The sequence below is a fragment of the Mustelus asterias genome, chromosome 24, assembly GCF_964213995.1.
Source record: "Mustelus asterias chromosome 24, sMusAst1.hap1.1, whole genome shotgun sequence".
Classification (NCBI taxonomy): domain Eukaryota; kingdom Metazoa; phylum Chordata; class Chondrichthyes; order Carcharhiniformes; family Triakidae; genus Mustelus; species Mustelus asterias.
In genome coordinates, this window is record NC_135824.1 from 40,512,376 (window position 1) to 40,535,823 (window position 23,448).

Genomic DNA, 23,448 nt, shown 5'->3' on the forward strand with positions numbered 1-23,448 from the left:
TAGAAAGTGTTGGAGATTCGTGTCGTGGTCCTGCTGGTCATGGCCGCAGATGGTGACGTTATCCAGGTACGGGAAGGTAGCCCGCAACCCGTTCTGGTCCACCATTCGGTCCATAGCACGCTGGAAGACCGAGACCCCATTGGTGACACCAAATGGAACCCTGAGGAATTGGTATAGACGACCATCCGCCTCAAAAGCCGTATATTGTCGGTCCTCTGGGCGGATGGGGAGTTGATGGTAGGCGGACTTAAGGTCTATGGTAGAAAACACTCGGTACTGCGCAATCTGATTGACCATATCAGAAATGCGCGGGAGAGGATACGCATCCAGCTGCGTGTATCTATTAATGGTCTGACTATAGTCGATGACCATCCGAGGTTTGTTCCCGCTTTTGACTACCACGACCTGCGCTCTCCACGGACTAGCACTGGCCTGTATGATCCCTTCCTTGAGGAGCCGCTGAACCTCAGATCTAATAAAGATCCGGTCCTCAGCACTGTAACGCCTACTTTTAGTAGCGATGGGCTTGCAGCCAGGTACCAGATTTTTAAAAAGGGATGGTGTCGTGATCTTCAGGGTGGATAGATTGCACGCGGGGCGCTTTGGGCAATTTGGAGGCTGCGGCTGGTTCCCTACTGCCAGTGAAGGGAGTGGCCCACCGTACTGTAGGATCACACTCCTCATGTGGGCCATAAAGTTTAGTCCGAGGAGAATTGGCGCGCAAAGGTGAGGTAGCACAAGGAGCCTGTATTGCTCGTAAACTGTGCCCTGTACCTCAAGAGTTACCATACATCGTCCTTGGATCGGTACAGACCGGGACTGTGATGCCATGGAAATTGTCTGTTTGGCAGGGAGAACCCGGAGTCCACACCTTTTAGCAGTTTCAGGGTGTATGAAACTTTCGGTGCTCCCACTGTCAAACAGACAATTCACAGTTCTGCCACTAACCTTTACCTCCATCATGGAATGTTCCAGTCTGTAATGCCTGGTCTGATCCAGAGAGATCGACGCCACCGTTGGCCCCTGGGCGTCACTGCATGCTGCCGATGTGGATGCTGAGGACCCCTGCTGGTCGCTGCTGCATGCTGCCGATGTGGATGCTGAGGACCCCTGCTGGTCGCTCCTAGTCGTCGTGGACCATGATGGCCGCCCCCATGAATCGCATGTGGCCGAGGGCTCCAAGCGCAGCGACTCCTGGTGGTCTTCCTCCTCCTCTGTCTGCCACGATGGCGCCGTCCTGAGATCGCACGTGGTCGGACCTCGTGGGTACTGCAGCGCCGAAAGAGATGGTCTCCGTTCTGGAGGGTTACAAGCTGCACTGCCGTTTTTAGGTTTGGACCTGCAGACTTTGCCGTAGTGGCCTTTTTACCGCACTGGCTGCAGATTGCCGTTCTTGCCGGACACTGTTGCCGTGGATGCTTGGCCCCACCGCAAAAATAGCATCGCTGGCCACCTGGAGCTGCCGCCGTCGTCGAATCGATCTGGGAGCGCGGGTTCGCGGGGCGAGGAGGGAGCAGAGCTTGCTCCAACCACGTTGACTGCACGTGGTCCTCGGGGTACAGCGCCAAGCTCTTCGACGCCGCCTCCAACCTCACGGCCATCCCCATTGCCTGGGTCAAGTTGAGTTTCCCCTTTTCTAATAATTTAAGTCTGATGTACGAGGACCCTACCCCTGCTACGAACGCGTCTCGGGCGAGGTCTTGCATGTACTGCTCGGCGGAGACATCCTTACAGTCACAACCCCTGGCAAGCTGCAGGAGTTCATTGGCGTAGTCTTCTATGGTCTCGCCCGACTGCCGACGTCGTGTAGCGAGGAGATAACGAGCGTGAATCTCGTTGGGTGGCGTAATGTACCTATTCTTTAGGAGCTCGACGGCACCCTGGTAAGTGGAAGCTGCACGAATGGCTAGGTAAATCGTGTCGCTTACCCTTGCGTGGAGGACCTGGAGTCTATCACTGTCTGTAGTGATAGCTACCGAGGCTGCCAGGTAGTCCTCGAAGCACTTCCACCAATGTTCGAACGTGTTAGCTGCACCGACCGCACGTGGGTCCAGTGTCAGACGATCCGGTTTTAGGATCTGTTCCATATTCTCAGTTAATGTATTAAATTGATGCACCTCAATGAGCACCCGGAAACAAGGCTTTAGAACTGAAGGCTTTAATACATTAACAATGAAACTACTAACACAAATTCACCCGTTCAGACTGAAGGGGTCCTGCCGGAGCAGGGGGTCTTATACCCTGCCACCGGAGGCGGGACCCCACTGGAGTGTGCCATGATAACACTTAGGACAGGTAAACACCCTATCCCAACAACATAGTACAACCCCCATAACAACAACACCCTAGCCCAACAGTAACACAATAACAACCCCAGTGGTGAACCAACGATGGTTCACCACACACCCCCTCCTCCCCCCGCCAAATGCCGACACTATAGTTAAGAAAGCCCACCAACGCCTCTACTTTCTCAGAAGACGAAGAAAATTTGGCATGTCCGCTATGACTCTCTCCAATCTTTACAGATGCACCCTAGAAAGCATTCTTTCTGGTTGGATCACAGCTTGGTATGTCTCCTGTTCTGTCTACATTTCCTGCTGCCCCGGAAAAGCAGCCAGCATAATCAAGGTCTCCACACACCCTGGACATACTCTGTTCAATACTTGAAATTTTATTTCATCTCAGCATCTCTCCTCCTATGGTGAATATTGGGTGAGTTGGCATGGAGGATGTAAGAGAAATGAGTGGTGTGTTTTAGGGGAATACATTAGAGTGAGTTGGCACTGAGATGGCATAGGGGCGATAAAGTGCCATAGCCATGAGCCATCGGGGGGCATGGGTTGGCGTGGAGTGTATGTGGGGGGGGGGGGTGGTGATTGGAGTGGATGGATGCATGGGTTGGCATGGCTGAGGTTTGAGGAGTAGGTGGGGGAAGCGAGAGGTGAGGGCCTAATATTCAACCAAACAACTGGGACAAATTTCCAGATAATCGAGGCTGACCTTTGAACCAATATGCCTTGCCATTTGGCAGTCTCTGTTTCGGCCTCTGAGCTGTCTACAGTGACAGGTCTGATTCTCTTATGCACCAATCCATTCACCACTACCCCAAAATGAAGATCCCACAATTTGGGCAGCTTTTTCCCAAGGTGGGTGCAACAACTTGGAAAATTCCCTCACCCTGCATACCTGTGTCAGTGGTGAAAATCCAGGCCAATGATTCTAGAAGGAGGAGGAGGGAGGAGGAAAAGGATGCCACCTCTCCTACCCTCCTCCTTCCCCTTCCTTCCCTCACCCTGACCTTATCTCCTCCTCTCCCAGCCCTTCCCCTCCCCTGATTGGTTGTTGGGCTGTGATGTCCATGGCTGGTCATGATGTTGCTAAGGTGCTCTCTGACCTCAGAGTTTGGATTGTGAGGTCAATTTGTTTCCTTCCCGACAGAGCCACTCTTTCACTATCAGCAGTTGTGTGCCGACCTTTGGGAACATAACAAGGAGAATGATTGTCAGAACTGTTTGTGACAGCTTCCGCAGGCTTGCTAACCCCAAGCCTCAGAAAACCATCCAACCAGTTACATTTTCTTTTCCAATTAACTCTATTTTCTTTTATTTAAATTCTCGATCAGTGCTCTTTGACAATGATGATGAGGTAATAACGTTAACTTTTGGAATTGTTTGCTGTGTGAGGTTGTCTGTGTGTTAGTGACCACGATGTTCTTATAGAGGTGTATGAGACCATGAGAGGCATGGATAGGGTGAATGCACTCAGGCTTTTTCCCAGGGTTGGGGAATCAACAACTAGAGGGCACAGGTTTAAGTTAAGAGGGGAAAGAATTAATGGGAACCTGAGGAGCAACTTTGTTTTTTACACAGAGGGTGGTACAAAGAACAAAGAACAATACAGCACAGGAACAGGCCCTTCGGCCCTCCAAGCCCGCGCCGCTCCCCGGTCCAGGATTGAATCCTGAATCCAGGATCCCCGCCCAATTTTCCAGCCTATCTACATCCTAATATCCTATCCACCAAGCTGTCCCTCACAGCTACGATGCTTTGTTCATCACAACCTATTTACTCACCCCCACCCCCCCATTCCAGACCATGTGATCTCCAGGGAGAGGCGAAAACCCAGAGTGAAAACCCCAGGGCCAATATGGGGAAAAAAAAATTTGGGAAATTCCTCTCCGACCCCCTGTGGCGATCGAAACGAGTCCAGGAGATCACACTGGCCCTGATCAGAAAATGCTTCCCAACCCTATTCATTTCCACTTCTGCTTTACGAACACCATCTGAATTCCCTGCCCCCGAGACAGGTTCCCAACTATCCGCAGTCTCGCTCTGTACTGGCACCAGCAAGATGATCATAGAATGAAGCCTTGAAACGAGAAACAAAGAACAATTTAGCCCGCGCCACTCCCTGGTCCAAACTAGACCACTCTTTTGTATCCCTCCATTCCCACTCCGTTCATATAGCTGTCTAGATAAGTCTTAAACGTTCCCAGTGTGTCCGCCTCCACCACCTTGCCCGGCAACACATTCCAGGCCCCCACGACCCTCTGTGTAAAATATGTCCTTCTGATATCTGTGTTAAACCTCCCCCCCTTCACCTTGAACCTATGACCCCTCGTGAACGTCACCACCGACCCGGGGAAAAGCTTCCCACCGTTCACCCTATCTATGCCTTTCATAATTTTATACACCTCTATTAAGTCTCCCCTCATCCTCCGTCTTTCCAAGGAGAACAACCCCAGTTTCCCCAATCTCTCCTCATAACCAAGCCCCTCCATACCAGGCAACATCCTGGTAAACCTCCTCTGTACTCTCTCCAAAGCCTCCACGTCCTTCTGGTAGTGTGGCGACCAGAACTGGATGCAGTATTCCAAATGCGGCCGAACCAACGTTCTATACATCTGCAACATCAGACCCCAACTTTTATACTCTATGCCCCGTCCTATAAAGGCAAGCATGCCATATGCCTTCTTCACCACCTTCTCCACCTGTGACGTCACCTTCAAAGATCTGTGGACTTGCACACCCAGGTCCCTCTGCGTCTCCACACCCTTTATGATTCTTCCATTTATCGTGTAGCTCCTCCCTACATTATTCCCACCAAAATGCATCACTTCGCATTTATCAGGATTGAACTCCATCTGCCATTTCTTTGCCCAAATTTCCAGCCTATCTATATCCTTCTGTAGCCTCTGACAATGTTCCTCACTATCTGCAAGTCCTGCCAGTTTTGTGTCGTCCGCAAACTTACTGATCACCCCAGTTACTCCTTCTTCCAGATCATTTATATAAATCACAAACAGCAGAGGTCCCAATACAGAGCCCTGCGGAACACCACTAGTCACAGGCCTCCAGCCGGAAAAAGACCCTTCCACTACCACCCTCTGTCTTCTATGACCAAGCCAGTTCTCCACCCATCTAGCCACCTCCCCCTTTATCCCATGAGATCCAACCTTTTTCACTAGCCTACCATGAGGGACTTTGTCAAACGCTTTACTAAAGTCCATATAGACAACATCCACGGCCCTTCCTTCGTCAACCATTCTAGTCACTTCTTCAAAAAACTCCACCAGGTTAGTGAGGCATGACCTCCCTCTCACAAAACCATACTGACTATCGTTAATGAGTTTATTCCTTTCTAAATGCGTATACATCCTATCTCTAAGAATCTTCTCCGACAACTTCCCCACCACGGACGTCAAGCTCACCGGCCTGTAATTACCCGGGTTATCCTTCCTACCCTTCTTAAATAACGGGACCACATTAGCTATCCTCCAATCCTCTGGGACCTCACCTGCGTCCAGTGACGTACGTGGAATGAGCTGCTGGAGGAAGTGGTTGAGGCAGCGACATTGACAACATTTAAAAAACATTTGGACAGATACATGGATAGGAAAGGTTTAGAGGGATAAAGGGCCAAATGCAGGCAAATGAGGTTAGCTTAGATGGGCTTTTTGGTCGGCATGGACCAGTTTGGGCCGAAGGGCCTGTCTCCGTGCCGTCCATTCTATGTTAAACACTTTAGTCCTTTTTTGGGAATTGTGTGACCTGATTAACCTGTAGCATCTCATTGTCATGCAGTCAACGTGGTAAATTGGTGTTACCTGGTTGCTGAGTGATATCTGGATCCTTGTGCTTATCTGTCCCTGTACATCAATGGAAATATGTTGGGAGGTTCCTGAATGCCTTGTTTCCACTAATCTCTTTACACTATAGGAAGGATGTGATTGCACTAGAGAGGGTGCAGAGGAGATTCACCAGGATGTGACCTGGGCCAGAGCGTTTCAGCTACTAAGAGAGGCTGGTTAGGGCAGAGAAAACTGAGTGGGGACCTGACTGAGGGGTACAAAATTATGAAGGACATAGATAGAGTAGACAGGAAGAAACTTTGCTCCTTAGTAGAGGGTCAATAACCAGGGGGCATTGATTTATGATAAAGGGCAGGAGATTTAACAAAGATATGTAGAGGGACAGGTAGTATTGAGGAAGCAGGGGGGCTGCAGAAGGACTTGGACAGGTTAGGAGAGTGGGCAAAGTGGCAGATGGAATACAATGTGGAAAAGTGTGAGGTTATGCACTTTGGAAGGAGGAATGGAGGGATAGACTATTTTCTAACTGGGGAAATGCTTAGAAAATCAGAAGCACAAAGGGACTTGGGAGTCCTTGTTCAGGATTCTCTTAAGGTTAATGTGCAGGTTCAGTTGGCAGTTAGGAAGACACATGCAATGTTAGCATTCATGTCAAGAGGGACTAGAATACAAGAGCAGGGATGTACTTCTGAGGCTGTATAAGGCTCTGGTCAGACCCCATTTGGAGTATTGTGAGCAGTTTTGGGCCCCATATCTAAGGAAGGATGTGCTGGCCTTGGAAAGGGTCCAGAGGAGGTTCACAAGAATGATCCCTGGAATGAAGAGCTTGTCATATGAGGAATGGTTGAGGACTCTGGGTCTGTACTCGTTGGAATTTAGAAGGATAAGGGGGATCTTATTGAAACTTGCAGGATACTGCGAGGCCTGGATAGAGTGGACGTGGAGAGGATGTTTCCACTAGTAGGAAAAACTAGAACCAGAGGGCACAACCTCAGGCTAAAGGGACGATCCTTTAAAACAGAGATGAGAAGGAATTTCTTCAGCCAGAGAGTGGTGAATCTGTGGAACTCTTTGCCGCAGATGGCTGTGGAGGCCAGGTCATTAAGTGTCTTTAAGACAGAGATAGATAGGTTCTTAATTAATAAGGGGATCAGGGGTTATGGGGAAAAAGCAGGAGAATGGGGATGAGAAAAATATCAGCCATGACTGAATGGCGGAGCAGACTCGATGGGCCGAGTGGCCTAATTCTGCTCCTATGTCTTATGGTTATGGTCTTATTTAGAGGAAAATTGAGGAAAAACGTTTTCACCCAGAGGGTGGCATGAATCTGGAACTCACTGCCTGACAGGGTGGTAGAGGCAGAAACCCTGACAACATTTAAGAAGCATTTAGATGAACACTTCAAATGCCATAGCATACAAGGCTACAGGCCAAGTGCTGGAAAATGGGATTAGGATAGATGCTTGATGGCCGGCGCAGACACAGTGGGCTGAAGGGCCTCTTGCTGTGCTATATCAATTTATAATGCTATAAACACACCTTAGGTCAATTTCAAATATTTCATGCATCTGGATCATTCCAGGAGTCAGTGGGGAATTTGGATGGAGTGTCCTAATCAGCTGTCCATAGCTGCGTCAATTATGTCATTGTTCAGATGGGTCCTCACATTTATCCATCAGGGATTGACCGCACAAAATAGATTTCACCAAAGGCTTTGCAGTGATTTATGGGTTCCCCTGAATCCAGGGTGCCATTGACTGCACCCATGTGGCCATCAGGGCTCCAACAGGTCAGCAAGTCCCCTTTATCAATAGGAAGGGATATCACTCCATGTACATCCTGTCAGGAAATTTTGGGAACAGAGAATACAGTTCAACTCTGGAAGGCTGGCCTGGTAGCTGAGTTGAAGGAGTTAGGATCAATGTCTCCCTGGTGTCCCTGCCTCCCTGAAGGTTGCTTCCTGGCTCGCACTCTCTGCCTGTCCTGGCTTCTCATCAGATCCATCTGCAGAGTCTGCTTCTGAGGTTTTGGACATCCAGTAAGGGAAACTTTTGGAAAAGTAATCAGAGGATTATATCAGTTTAGGTTAGTGACTGTGCTCATTGAAAATGAGCGAATTTCAGTGGGACAAAAACAGATCTGTCCCAACTAAATTTGATTTGAAGGTTGGTAAGTAAAATTGAGATGAAAGAATGGGTTACCTTCCAAAAGGTTCAGGTAGCACAGAGGGAAAGATTGGACAAAGAGAATTCAGAGCTCCTTAAATAACAAGAGAGATTAACAAGAAGAAGAAAGAGTGTATCTATCTCAGACATCAGACCGATAACACAAGCAAGAACCAGGCTGAATATAAAACATTCTGAGGAAAAGTGAAAAGGAAATCAGAGACAAGGAGAGAGATTGAGAAGAGATTAGCAGCTAATTTCAAAGACAATCCAAATGTCTTCCATAAGGACATAAATAATAAATGGGCAGAAAGGTGAGGGCTATAGCCACTTGGGAGCCCAGAAAGGGCAAGATATCAATGGCTCAAGAGCAGTAAGCTGGGCTTTGGCCAAATTTCTGGGCTCGAGTGGGATGGGCTGTGTGTGGAGAGAATTGGGGGTGTGGGCAGAAATCGGGAAGCATGGGAAATGAGTTTGGGTAGAGTGTGTGTGGGGAGGGAGAGGGGTTTGTAGGGAAAGAGAGTGGGGAGTTTAGGGGAGGGGGAGGGAGGGGAAAGCAATTTGAATATTATCAGTTGCACGGCCATGCAGGAGGTTTGTGTTGTCGGCATTGGGGTGAGGAAATGGAGACTGCAGGAGCTGAATGACTAAATCCCAAACTTCGCTCCCTTCTGAAGACTGAGTAAGTTGCCCTTTGACCTCAGTTGTCCCTGAGCAAAGCACTGAGATATAAAAGGACTGGAAGTGGCAAGGAACAGGTGTCACAAGTTGTTATGAGAGGTAGTCATTATCTAAGAGGTTCTTGATGGAACTCCATCCCCTCCAGTTGTTTATCAATGAGGTGGTACCTGGAGTTTAAAGGTTAATAGTGGCCTCCATGCTCCTCAATGGAATGCAAATAGAGAAGCGAGTTTGGAGATTACAAGAACCTTTCTCTGTTATGTGTTTGCTTACAGCATCAACCCTTGGACTCTGGGATATTTGGAGGAATATTTATTGCTGAACCCCCTGTTACTGAGCCATACGTTACAACCTGGTGGAAGCAGTTACTTGCAGGAGGGATGGCTGGAGCCGTTTCACGCACCTCGACTGCCCCTCTTGACAGACTCAAAATCTACATCCAGGTAAAACATGGAAAGTGGTGGGAACCAGGAACTAATGGCCTTCCCACTGCCTGAAAAGTCAGTGCCCAACATCCCCTGTTGTATTAATGCTCCAAAAAGCCTTCATTGGCTGGACATGGAGCTTTGGGCCCTCAGTCAGATGGGAGTCATGTTTCAGGGAGTTTGGGTCCCAGCAGCAGATGAAGGTGCAATATTGAACAGGGTCTTGTTGCAGACCCCCGGGGTCTCAGTCTCAGAAGTATGGGACCGCGTTCATGTGGAAATCTGCAGGGCTGGGAGATGAAGCCCGGGCTGTGGGTAGAGGGCATTTAGTGGAGGGCGGGACCGGTGTGTGAGGGGTGGGGAAGGTGAGGGGGCGCCTGCAGGAATCAGACCTTGTTGGAGCAGCAATGTTGAAAGGAGGCCAGTGACGGAGGTGCCCCCAGCCCCTCTGCTTCCTCCCTGAGGGTTGGGCTGAATCCTCTTTGGGCATTCCCCTTCCCTGAACCTCCTCCTTGCTAGCTCATAATTGAGGTTGGGTGGAAAGGGCCTTTTGTTGGTCATTTATTGGTCAACTCAGGGCCAGAACCGGGGTAAGGGCGGGATGGCCAGCCGAGGCTCGCCTGTCCCACTATAAAAATGTATTCAGGTACGAACAGGCGAAAGCCCAGTGGGAAGTCCCTTTTTCCTTACGCTGAACTTTATTCACCTTCAAACCCACTGGGGGGAAGGGGGGGGGGGTGGGGGGGAGAGGGGGGGGTGCGGGGGGGGGAGCGTTAAATTCGACCCACAACTCACAGAAATAAACCTTCAGAGGCCAAGCAGCCTATCTCAAGGAAGCTTTGGTGTTTCAGGGTGAGCGTCACGCTGTGAGTGTCGCCACACTGATGTGGGGGAAATCCTGATGTGGGAGTTGATAAAGTTGGAGGATCCACTATGTGGATGCTAATGGTGTTCCAACTTTTTGTGGAGGGAACCCTGGTAATGTCATTGGTGGGGACGATCTGAATGGGAAATCCCACCGTTTTAAAAGCTTTTTTTGGACTCCAGTTGGATTCTCTGCCCCTTCACCGCACCCACCCCCCACCCCCCAAGTCAGGTTGTGTGTCGTGAAGGCCGCCTTGGAGAACGCTTACCCGAAGATCTGAGGCCAAATGCCCGTGACCACTGAAGTGTTCCCCCACAGGAGGAGAACAGTCTTGCCTGGTGATTGTCGAGCGCTGTTCATTCATCCGTTGTCGTAGCGTCTGCATGGTTTCCCCAATGTATCATGCCTCGGGACATCCTTTCCTGCAGCGTATCAGGTAGACCACGTTGGCCGAGTCGCAAGAGTATGTACCGTGTACCTGGTAGATGGTGTTCTCACGTGAGATGATGGCATCCGTGTCAATGATCCGGCACGTCTCTGCTGTGGCAGGGTTGTGTGGTGTCATGGTCACTGTTCTCCTGAAGGCTGGGTAGTTTGCTGCGGACAATGGTCTGTTTGAGGTTGTGCGGTTGTTTGAAGGAAAGAGGTGCGGGTGTGGGGATGGCCTTGGCGAGATGTTCGTCTTCATCGATGACATCTTTAACCTGTGCTTGGTCCTCTCTCCACTCACATTTTCTGTACCTTTAAGACTTGATTACCTGTAAAGACTCGCATTCCAACCGTTATCTTGTAAATTGAATTTGTGTCTGTATATGCCCTGTTTGTGAACACAACTCCTCACTCACCTGAAGAAGGAGCGAGACTCCAAAAGCTTGCGCTGCCAAATAAACCTGTTGCACTTTAACCTGGTGTTGTGAGACTTCTTACTGAGGTAGATGCTACCCAGGCTATATTACAGATGAGGAAACTCTGTCATCAGAAGGGCTCAAGGTTAATAAGGCAGCAAGGTGGCACAGTGGTTAGCACTGCTGCCTCACAGCGCCGGGGACCCGGGTTCGATTCCCGGCTTGGGTCACGGTCTGTGTGGAGTTTGCACATTCTGTGTCTGTGTGAGTTTCCTCCGGGTGCTCCGGTTTCCTCCCACAGTCCAAAGATGTGCGCGTTAGGTGGATTGGCCATGCTAAATTGCCCCTTAGTGTCAGGGGACTAACTGGGGTAAATGCATGGGGTTATGGGAATGGGGCCTGGATGGGATTGTGGTCGGTGCAGACTTGATGGGCTGAATGGCCTCCTTCTGCACAGTAGGTTTCTATGATTCAATGTTGAATAGACGGTCGGTACTGAAATTTGACAAGGCATCAGGGCCAGATGAGATGCATCCATGGATATTGAAGGAAGAGAGAGTGGAAACACAGGGTTGCTGGCCAGAATCTTCCAGCCTTGTCTAGACTCAGGGGAGGTGCTGAAGGCTCGAGAATTGAGAACATTTCACCCTTGTTCAAAAGAGATTAAAACCATAGAATCCCTACAGTACAAACAGAGGCCACCATTGAGTCCACATTCACTCTCCAGAAGAGCATCTTGCCCATGTCCACTCCCCTGCCCTATCCCGCAACCCTGCACATTTACCATGGCTAATCCACCTCATTTACATATCTTTGGACTGGGTCAATTTCAAAATTTGCAGAGGACACAAAACTGGGAAGTATTATAAACTGAGGACAGTGTAGAACTTCAAAAGGATAAGTTGGTGGAATGGGCAGGAAGGTGGCAGATGAAGTTCAATGTGGAGAAGTGTGAGGTGATGAATTTTGGTTGGAAGAACCTGGAGAGACAATATAAAAGAAGGGGTAGAATTCTTAAGGGGTTCAAGAGCAGAGGCCCCTTGGTGTATATGTGCATAGATCATTGAAGGTGGAAGGGCAGGTGGAGAGAGCAATTAATAAAGTGTATAGTATCCTGGGCTTTATTAATAGGGGCATAGAGTACAATAGCAAGGAGGTTGTGCTGAATTTATACAAGACTCCAGTTAGACTTCAGCTGCAATATTTTGTACAGTTCTGGGCGCCACACTAGAGGAAGGATGAGAATGCATTGGAGAGAGCGCAGAAGAGGTTTACAAGAATGGTTCCAAGGATGAGAAACATCAGTTATGAGGACAGATTGGAGAGGTTGGGACTGTTCTCCTGGGACAGAGGAAGGCTAAGAGGACATTTGATAGAGATGTTCAAAATCATGAGGGGGCTGGACAGGGTTGATAAGGAGAAACTGTTCCCGCTCATTAAAGGATCAAGAACGAGAGAGCACAGATTTCAAGTGATTTGCAAAAGAAGCTCATGTGATGCGAGGAAAGTTTTTTACACATCAAGCCATCCGGGTCTGGAATCAAATGGAATCAAGTGTGGGGGAGGTAGGCTCGATCAGGGTATTCAAGAGGGCATTAGATGATTATTTGAATAGAAACAATGTGCATGGATGCAGGGTGCTGGCACTAAATCATGATACTCATTTGGAGAGCCGGTGTAGACCCAATGGGCTGAATGGCCTCCTTCTGCACCATAACAATTCAGTGGTTCACTTTCACCCTGCATTACAACACCACAGCGCATTACAACAATGCCTGACAGCACCACTTCACATTGCCATGTAACATTTAATACAGCATTACAACACTGCATACAGAACCCCACTTCAAACAGCTACCTCCTTATACCAAAAGGTGCAAATCCAAGGTCAAAGAGGATTAAATGACACGCAGAAGAGTCTTTAATGTAAAATATTCTGTTATTCTGTGCTTTAGGTGTATGCTGCCAAACGGCACCTGAGTTTGTTGGGCGGCTGGAGAGCAATGGTGGAAGAAGGTGGCTATCTCTCCCTCTGGAGAGGTAATGGAATGAATGTGGCAAAAATAGCACCAGAGACTGGCATCAAGTTTCTGGCTTATGACCAGGTAATTGACCCTGTGAAATTTCAGCAATATCTCTTTTTGAAACTCTTCCCTGACCTCACTGCCTCCCTATCATAACACTGAATACGTAACAATGAATATTTGAATTTAGTGCATCTGTGTTTAAAGTTTATTTTATTGAACAAAGAACAAAGAACAATACAGCACAGGAACAGGCCCTTCGGCCCTCCAAGCCCGCGCCGTTCCCTGGTCCAAACTAGACCATTCTTTTGTATCCCTCCATTCCCACTCCGTTCATGTGGCTATCTAGATAAGTCTTAAACATTCCCAGTGTGTCCGCCTCCACCACCTTGCCCGGCAGCGCATTCCAGGCCCCCACCACCTTCTGCGTAAAATACGTCCTTCTGATATCCATGTTAAACCTTCCCCCCCCTCACCTTGAACCTATGACCCCTCGTGAACGTCACCACCGACCTGGGGAAAAGCTTCCCACCGTTCACCCTATCTATGCCTTTCATAATTTTATACACCTCTATTAGGTCACCCCTCATCCTCCGTCTTTCCAGTGAGAACAACCCCAGTTTACCCAATCTCTCCTCATAACTAAGCCCTTCCATACCAGGCAACATCCTGATAAACCTCCTCTGTACTCTCTCTAAAGCCTCCACTTCCTTCTGGTAGTGTGGCGACCAGAACTTGGCACAGTATTCCAAATGCGGCCGAACCAACGTTCTATACAACTGCAACATCAGACCCCAACTTTTATACTCTATGCCCCGTCCTATAAAGGCAAGCATGCCATATGCCTTATTCACTACCTTCTCCACCTGTGACGTCACCTTCAAGGATCTATGGACTTGCACACCCAGGTCCCTCTGCGTATCTACACCCTTTATGGTTCTGCCATTTATCGTATAGCTCCCCCCTACGTTAGTTCTACCAAAATGCATCACTTCGCATTTATCTGGATTGAACTCCATCTGCCATTTCTTTGCCCAAATTTCCAGCCTATCTATATCCTTCTGTACCCTCTGACAATGTTCCTCATTATCTGCAAGTCCAGCCATTTTCGTGTCGTCCGCAAACTTACTGATCACCCCCAGTTACACCTTCTTCCAGTTTGTTTGTATAAATCACAAAGCAGAGGTCCCAATACGGAGCCCTGCGGAACACCACTAGTCACAGGCATCCAGCCAGAAAAAGACACTTCCACTACCACCCTCTGTCTTCTGTGACCAAGCCAGTTCTCCACCCATCTAGCCACCTCCCCCTTTATCCCATGAGATCCAACCTTTTGCACCAACCTACCATGAGGGACTTTGTCAAACGCTTTACTGAAGTCCATATAGATGACATCCACGGCCCTTCCCTCGTCAACCATTCTAGTCACTTCTTCAAAAAACTCCACCAGGTTAGTGAGGTATGACCTCCCTCTCTCAAAACCATGCTGACTATCGTTAATGAGTTTATTCCTTTCTCAATGCGCATACATCCTATCTCTAAGAATCCTCTCCAACAACTTCCCTACCACGGACGTCAAGCTCACCAGCCTATAATTTCCCGGGTTATCCTTCCTACCCTTCTTAAATAATGGGACCACATTAGCTATCCTCCAATCCTCTGGGACCTCACCTGTGTCCAGTGACGAGACAAAGATTTGCGTCAGAGGCCCAGCGATTTTATCCCTCGTGTTTCATCTCTTTGTGTTACAAGTAGGCTTTACATGAATACTGCAATGAAGTTATTGTGAAAATCTCCTAGTTGCCACACTCCAGCACCTGTGCGGGTACACTGAGGGAAAATTTAGCATGGCCAATGCAATCTTTCAGATTGTGGGAGGAAACTGGAGCACCCAGAGGAAACCCACGCAGACACACGGAGAATATGCAGACTCCACCCAGACAGTGACCCAAGCCAGAAATCAAGCCCAGGTCCCTGGCGCTGTGAGGCAGTTCCACATAAGCAACATTTCTCTTACAGACATACGATTGTTTGAGCCTCCAGTTGCAGTTCAGTAAAGGAATCAGGAGTCCAGCTTCTTCATAAACTACCTTTATTTCTGTGATCCAACTCCACATACAATTCTCCTTCAACACCCAGTGCCACCTGAAGCCCCTTTACAGTGACTTCTACTGAATATTTGACATCAAATTAGGATTTAATTGGAAGGTCTGTTAACCCATTCCTAAGTCTCCCGTTCCTTGGAGAAAAAAAATATTTTGATGAAAAATACATTTCTTGAAAAAAAACATACATTCACAGATAGATATACCCTTTCTTAATAATGTCCAAAAGTTTCTTCGAACTAGCCCTTTTCTTAGTAAAACAATCGGATAACTGATGGCTACTACTGACCCATTTAATTTTTGATATTTCTCCTTTGGCTGTGTCGATCCTCAATCTTCTCATTTATACTTTTTGTGGAGTGCACATTCTCCCAAAGGGATTTATTGTCAATGTGACACTCAATGGGTATTTTACCTGAATCCCCTAACCCCAAAATTTCCATTAATAGCTGGGATATGAAGAAGGCCGTATCCACTGCCTCTACAAGACTTAATTTCTCAATGGCCAATGTGCTTTTTACTACTCTCCTTATTTTCTTTGTTTCCCACACAAGGGGGCAACATTTTCCATTTTCTCCCAAAAGAAATATAAAGCTTCCTGTGCTTGAAACCCCATCACACAAATTGGCATACGATGCTGAGTTTCAAGTACCTCAGATCACCCAAAAACGGGAACCTCAAAACACACTCCTGCATTTTTAGTTTGGCCAACGTTTTGGTGGCTCTCATTATGTCTTCCACCGTGGGATCATTCATTTTTGTACTCAACTTCATAGAACAGTACAGCACAGAACAGGCCCTTTGGCCCACGATGTTGTGCCGAGCTTTATCTGAAACCAAGATCAAGCTATCCCACTCCCTATCATCCTGGTGTGCTCCATGTGCCTATCCAATAACCGCTTAAATGTTCCTAAAGTGTCTGACTCCACTATCACTGCAGGCAGTCCATTCCACACCCCAACCACTCTCGAAGTAAAGAACCTACCTCTGATATCCTTCCTATATCTCCCACCATGAACCCTATAGTTATGCCCCCTTGTAATAGCTCCATCCACCCGAGGAAATAGTCTTTGAACGTTCACTCTATCTATCCCCTTCATCATTTTATAAACCTCTATTAAGTCTCCCCTCAGCCTCCTCCGCTCCAGAGAGAACAGCACTAGCTCCCTCAACCTTTCCTCATAAGACCTACCCTCCAAACCAGGCAGCATCCTGGTAAATCTCCTCTGCACTCTTTCCAGCGCTTCCACATCCTTCTTATAGTGAGGTGACCAGAACTGCACACAATATTCCAAATGTGGTCTCACCAAGGTCCTGTACAGTTGCAGCATAACCCCACAGCCCTTAAACTCCAACCCCCTGTTAATAAAAGCTAACACACTATAGGCCTTCTTCACAGCTCTATCCACTTGAGTGGCAACCTTTAGAGATCTGTGGATATGGACCCCAAGATCTCTCTGTTCCTCCACAGTCTTCAGAACCCTACTTTTGACCCTGTAATCCACATTTAAATTAGTCCTACCAAAATGAATCACCTCGCATTTGTCAGGGTTAAACTCCATTTGCCATTTTTCAGCCCAGCTTTGCATCCTATCTATGTCTCTTTGCAGCCTACAACAGCCCTCCACCTCATCCACTACTCCACCAATCTTGGTGTCATCAGCAAATTTACTGATCCACCCTTCAGCCCCCTCATCCAAGTCATTTATAAAAATCAGAAATAGCAGAGGACCCAGCACTGATCCCTGTGGACACAGCTGGTAACTGGTCTGAAAATTTTCCATCCACCACCACCCTCTGTCTTCTGTGAGATGGCCAGTTACTTATCCAATTGGCCAAATCTCCCTCTATCCCACACCTCCTTACTTTCTTCATGAGCCGACCATGGGGAACCTTATCAAACGCCTTACTAAAATCCATGTATACGACATCAACTGCTCTACCTTCATCTACACACTTGGTTACCTCCTCAAAGAATTCAATCAAATTTGTGAGGCAAGACTTACCTTTCACAAATTCGTGCTGACTATCGCGGATTAAGCTGCATCTTTCCAAATGGTCATAAATCCTATCCCTCAGGACCTTTTCCATTAACTTATCGACCACAGAAGTAAGACTAACTGGCCTATAATTACCAGGGTCATTCCTATTTCCTTTCTTGAACAGAGGAACAACATTTGCCACTCTCCAGTCCTCTGGCACTATCCCCGTGGACAGTGAGGACCCAAAGATCAAAGCCAAAGGCTCTGCAATCTCATCCCTTGCCTCCCAAAGAATCCTAGGATATAGCCCATCTGGCCCAGGGGACTTATCGATCCTCAGGTTTTTCAAAATTGCTAATACACTTTCCCTCAGGCTGGAGGAGGTAGATGTTCTATCAGCCTGTATCCTATTCTCATCCTTAAAAACATGGTCCCTCTCCTTGGTGAACACTGAAGAAAAGTATTCATTCATCACCTCTCCTATCTCTTCTGACTCCATGCACAAGTTCCCACTACTATCCTTGACCGGCATTAACCTCACCCTGGTCATTCTTTTATTTCTCATATAAGAGTAAAAAGCCTTGGGGTTTTCCTTGATCTGACCCGCCAAGGACTTCTCATGCCCCCTCCTAGCTCTCCTAAGTCCTTTTTTTAGCTCATTCCTTGCTACCTTGTAACCCTCAAGCGACCCAACTGAACCTTCTTTTTTCATCCTTACATACGTTTCCTTTTTCCTCTTGACAAGACATTCAACCTCTTTTGTGAACCATGGTTCCCTCACTCGGCCATTTCCTCCCTGCCTGACGGGGACATGCCTATCAAGGACACTCAGTATTTGTTCCTTGAACAAGCTCCACTTTTCATTTGTGCCTTTCCCTGACAGTTTCTGTTCCCATCTTATGCTCCCTAATTCTTGCCTCATCGCATCATAATGATGCAATTAGGCAAGAATGGTGGGCGGCACGGTAGTACAGTGGTGTGGGCGGCACGGTAGCACAGTGGTTAGCACTGCTGCTTCACAGCTCCAGGGTCCCAGGTTCGATTCCCGGCTCAGGTCACTGTCTGTGTGGAGTTTGCACATTCTCCTCGTGTCTGCGTGGGTTTCCTCCGGGTGCTCCGGTTTCCTCCCACAGTCCAAAGATGTGCGGGTTAGGTTGATTAGCCAGGTTAAAAATTGCCCCTTAGAGTCCTGAGATGCGTAGGTTAGAGGGATTAGCAGGTAAATATGTGGGGGTAGGGCCTGGGTGGGATTGTGGTCGGTGCAGACTCGATGGGCCGAATGGCCTCCTCCTGCACTGTAGGGTTTCTATGATTTCTATGATAATTACCTCTCCCCCAATTATAAACCTTGCCCTGCCGTATGGCCGTATCCCTCTCCATTGCAATAATGAAAGACGCGGAATTATGGTCACTATCTCCAAAGTGCTCTCCCACAACCAAATCTAACACTTTGACCATCTGCAACAAATTATTTGCATGTACCGCCCGTGCTAAGGCTATATATAGCAATAGCGCACCATCATCAGGTCTGCAGAGAGGAAACATCCCCAATGATACAATGGTCCAGATGGTGTTCGTGTACAAAAACAGAAACCCCAAGGCATATTATGAATTTAGATGAGACCTGAACTATTTGCTATTTTGCCATTGGTGTGAGGATAAGGTGTTTCACTCCAGCTGTGATTTTATTGACACATTAGGACATTTGTAATAAAACAAACTTTATTTAACAATACAGTTTAATTATAACAAATGAATTAGCTTAACATTTACCAATTGAACAATACTTAAACATGACTAAGAGAGGGACAGAACTGGCAGCTCAATGTTCCAGGGTACAGATGCTATAGGAAAGATAGAACAGGCGGGAAGAGAGGAGGGGGAGTTGCACTTCTGATTAGGGAAAACATCTCAGGAGTACTGAGAGGGGATATATCCGAGGGTTCGGCCACTGAGTCTATGTGGGTAGAACTGAGAAATAAGAAGGGGGAAATCACTTTGATAGGTTTGTACGATAGGCCCCCAAATAGTCAGTGGGAAATTGAGGAGCGAATATGTAAGGAGATTACAGGTAGCTCCAAGAAAAATAGGGTGGATTAGTAGGGGATAGTAGGGGATTTTAACTTTCCTAACATAGTAGCAGAGGGCTGGATGGAGAGAAATTTGTTGAGTGTATTCAGGAGGAATTTCTCATTCAGTATGTGGATGGCCCGGCTAGAGAGGGGGCAAAACTTGACCTCCTCTTGGGAAATAAAGAAGGGCAGGTGACAGAAGTGTTAGTGAGGAATCACTTTGGGACCAGTGGCCATAATTCTATTGGTTTTAAGATAACTATGGAGAATGATAGGTCTGGCCCAAAAGTTAAAATTCTAAATTGGGGCAAGGCCAGTTTTGATGGTATCAGGCAGGAACTTTCAAAACTTAATTGGGGGAGTTTGTGGAAGGCAAAGGGACATCTGATAAGTGGGAGGCTTTCTAAAGTGTATTAACCAGAGTTCAGGGTAAGCACATTCCTCTTAGAGGAAAGAACAAGGCTGGCAGAAGTAGGGAACCCTAGTTGACTCAGGATATTGAGCCCCTGGTCAAGAAGAAGAAGGAGACACATAATATACATAGGCAGCTGGGATCAAGTGAATCCCTTGAAGAGTGTAGGGGATTAGGAGTAGGGTTAAAAGAGAAATCAGGACTGCAAAAAGGGGACACGAGATTGTTTTGGCAGATAAGGCAAACAAGGATCCAAAGAGCTTCTACAAATATATAAAAGGCAAAAGAGTAACAAGGGAGAGAGCAGGGTCTCTTAAAGATCAACAAGTCATCTCTGTGCTTGTCCACAAAAGATGGGTGAGCTCCTAAATGAATATTTCTCATCAGTATTTACTGTTGAGAAAAGCATGGATGTTAGGGAACTTGGGGAAATAAATAGTGATGTCTTGAGGGGTGTACATATTACAGAGAAAGAGGTGCTGGAAGTCGCGCATCATCATTGACTCCCTGAGACCTGATGAAGTGTATCCCCGGACATTGTGGGAGGCTAGGGGAGAAATTGCGGGTCCCTTAGCAGAGATATTTGAATCATCGATAGTCATGGGTGAGGAGCCTGAAGATTGGAGGGAAGCAAATGCTGTGCCTTTGTTTAAAAAGGGCTGCAGGGAAAAGCCTGGGAACTACAGGCCAGTGTCCCTCACATCTGTGGTGGGTAAGGTATTTTGAGAGACAGGATCTACAGGCATTTAGAGACAATTAGGGACAGTCAGCATGGCTTTGTGAGTGGAAAATCATGTCTCACAAATTTGGTTGAATTTTTTGAAGGGGTAAACAAGAAGGTAGATGAGGGCAGTGCAGTTGATGTTGTCTACATGAACTTTAGCAAGGCCTTTGACAAGGTACCACATGGTAGATTGTTGCATAAGGTTAAATCTCATGGGGTGAGGTAGCTAAATGGATACAAAATTGGCTTCTTGACAGAAGCCAGAGGGTGGTTGTAGAGGGTTGTTTTTCAAACTGGAGGCCTGTGACCAGCGGTGTGCCTCAGGGATCAGTGCTGGGTCCACTGTTATTTGACATTTATATTCATGATTTGGATGAGAATATAGGAGGCATGGTTAGTACGTTTGCAGATTACATCAAGATTGGTGGCATAGTGGACAGTGAAGAAAGTTATCTCCGATTGCAACGGGATCTTGATCAATTGGGCCAGTGGGCTGACGAATGACAGATGGTGTTTAATTTAGATAAATGTGAGGTAATGCATTTTGGTAGATTGAACCAGGGCAGGCCTTACTCAGTTAATGGTAGGGCATTGGGGAGAACAAAGAGATCTAGGAGTACATGTTCATAGCTCCTTGAAAGTGGAGTCACAGGTGGACAGGGTGGTGAAGAAGGCATTCAGCATGCTTGGTTTCATTGGTCAAAACATTGAATACAGGAGTTGGGACGTCTTGTTGAAGTTGTACAAGACATTGGTAAGGCCACACTTGGAATACTGTGTACAGTTCTGGTCACCCTATTATAGAAAGGATATTATTAAACTAGAAAGAGTGCAGAAAAGATTTACTAGGATGCTACCGGGACTTGATTGTTTGAGTTATAAGGAGAGGCTGAATAGACTGGAACTTTTTTCTCTGGAGCATAGAAGGATGAGGGGTGATCTTATAGAGGTCTATAAAATAATGAGGGGCACAGATCAGCTAGATAGTCAGTATCTTTTCCCAAAGGTAGGGGTGTCTAAAACTAGAGGGCACAAGTTTAAGGTGAGAGGGGAGAGATACAAATGGGTCCAGAGGGGCAATTTTTTCACACAGGGTGGTGAGTGTCTGGAACAAGCTGCCAGAGGTAGTAGTAGAGGTGGGTAAAATTTTCTCTTTTAAAAAGCATTTAGACAGTTATATGGGTAAGATGGGTATAGAGGGATATGGGCCAAATGTGGGCAATTGGGACTAGCTTAGGGGTTTAAAAAAAAGGGTGGCATGGACAAGTTGGACTGAAGGGCCTGTTTCCATGCTGTAAACTGCTATGACTCTATAAGGTACAGCTCTATTACTATGAGTTCCAATTCAAGTATTATTCCTCTTACAGACTTAAAGTCCTTCTCCAAAATCAGCAAACCCTAGGCTTACATGCTTGCACTTGTTAACAGTCCTAGAGCCTTTTGAACACCTCTGAAGAAAGGGAGACATATAGACACCTGTCTTCTGACAGTCCCAAACCGAAGCCTACAGAGAGAGAGATAAAGATAGCTTTTGCTTCTTAAAAGAACCAGACAGAAAACTGACTTAAAATAAAAGAGAAAAATAAAATAAAAGCGTATTTCCCTGCAAGTTTAGATCATCCTATTAGCAAATGACTTCCTCTTGTAAATCAACTTAATCAAAACCCTACTCTGAAAGCCCAAGGGAAACCTAAATAAACACAATGTGTTAACTCTGTTAGACAAACACACTATTAGCTAAAATCAATCATTATCCTGCTCCTCAACATTTGAGCTGCCTGTTGCCCAGACAAATTAGCACTGTGCAAAACAGAGCTGAATTTTAAACATACCCCTTAGAAGAAACATGACAAAATACATTTCTTATGGCACAGTATCATCATACTGGTCACACCCAGATGTACCCTACCATATACAATGGGGGACTCCACAAAGTCCCAACAGTAGAACTCGTGAAAATTGCCTTGGAAGTTTGAGATTCTGTTGGACAATTCTGCTATTTCCCAGGAGCCTCTGAGTTTGTGGGGGAAACTTCACAGGATATTGACTCACATACCAGAATTAAAGCCACTCCTAACACTGAGGAAACTATACTACTGACCCCCAACTACCCATTGTGACCAGCTCAGTCTACCCCCAACCCCAAAACCACACAACTACCCCCGACGTGACTACCTGCTCATAAATCCCCAGACCCAGTGAATATCATCCTCCCCCTCCCACTCACTCGCTACGGCTCCTAACCTTCTGACAACACCTTCAGCTACCTGACTGCACCTGATACCTGACTGCACCTGATACCTGACTGCACCTGATACCTGACTGCACCTGATACCTGACTGGACCTGATACCTGACTGCACCTGATACCTGACTGCACCTGATACCTGACTGGACCTGATACCTGACTGCACCTGATACCTGACTGGACCTGATACCTGACTGCACCTGATACCTGACTGCACCTGATACCTGACTGCACCTGATACCTGACTGGACCTGATACCTGACTGCACCTGATACCTGACTGCACCTGATACCTGACTGGACCTGATACCTGACTGCACCTGATACCTGACTGCACCTGATACCTGACTGGACCTGATACCTGACTGCACCTGATACCTGACTGGACCTGATACCTGACTGGACCTGATACCTGACTGCACCTGATACCTGACTGCACCTGATACCTGACTGGACCCCTGATACCTGACTGGACCTGATACCTGACTGGACCTGATACCTGACTGGACCTGATACCTGACTGGACCTGATACCTGACTGCACCTGATACCTGACTGCACCTGATACCTGACTGGACCTGATACCTGACTGCACCTGATACCTGACTGGACCTGATACCTGACTGGACCTGATACCTGACTGCACCTGATACCTGACTGCACCTGATACCTGACTGGACCCCTGATACCTGACTGGACCTGATACCTGACTGCACCTGATACCTGACTGGACCTGATACCTGACTGGACCCCTGATACATGATTGCCACCCAGCCCGTGACTACATGCCAATTACCTCATTAAGCACCCCC

The 23,448-nt window shown here is 47.3% G+C and overlaps 1 protein-coding gene across 1 annotated transcript in view; it reads left to right on the forward strand.

Moving 5' to 3' along the window:
* Window positions 1-23,448, forward strand: part of LOC144511091 (mitochondrial adenyl nucleotide antiporter SLC25A23-like) — a 119,171-nt gene that overhangs the window by 8,117 nt on the left and 87,606 nt on the right. Inside the window, exons 2-3 of the mRNA XM_078241069.1 lie at window positions 9,213-9,380; window positions 13,028-13,177. Of these exons, the coding sequence (XP_078097195.1) occupies window positions 9,213-9,380; window positions 13,028-13,177 (318 nt within the window). The remainder of the gene's footprint in view (window positions 1-9,212; window positions 9,381-13,027; window positions 13,178-23,448) is intronic.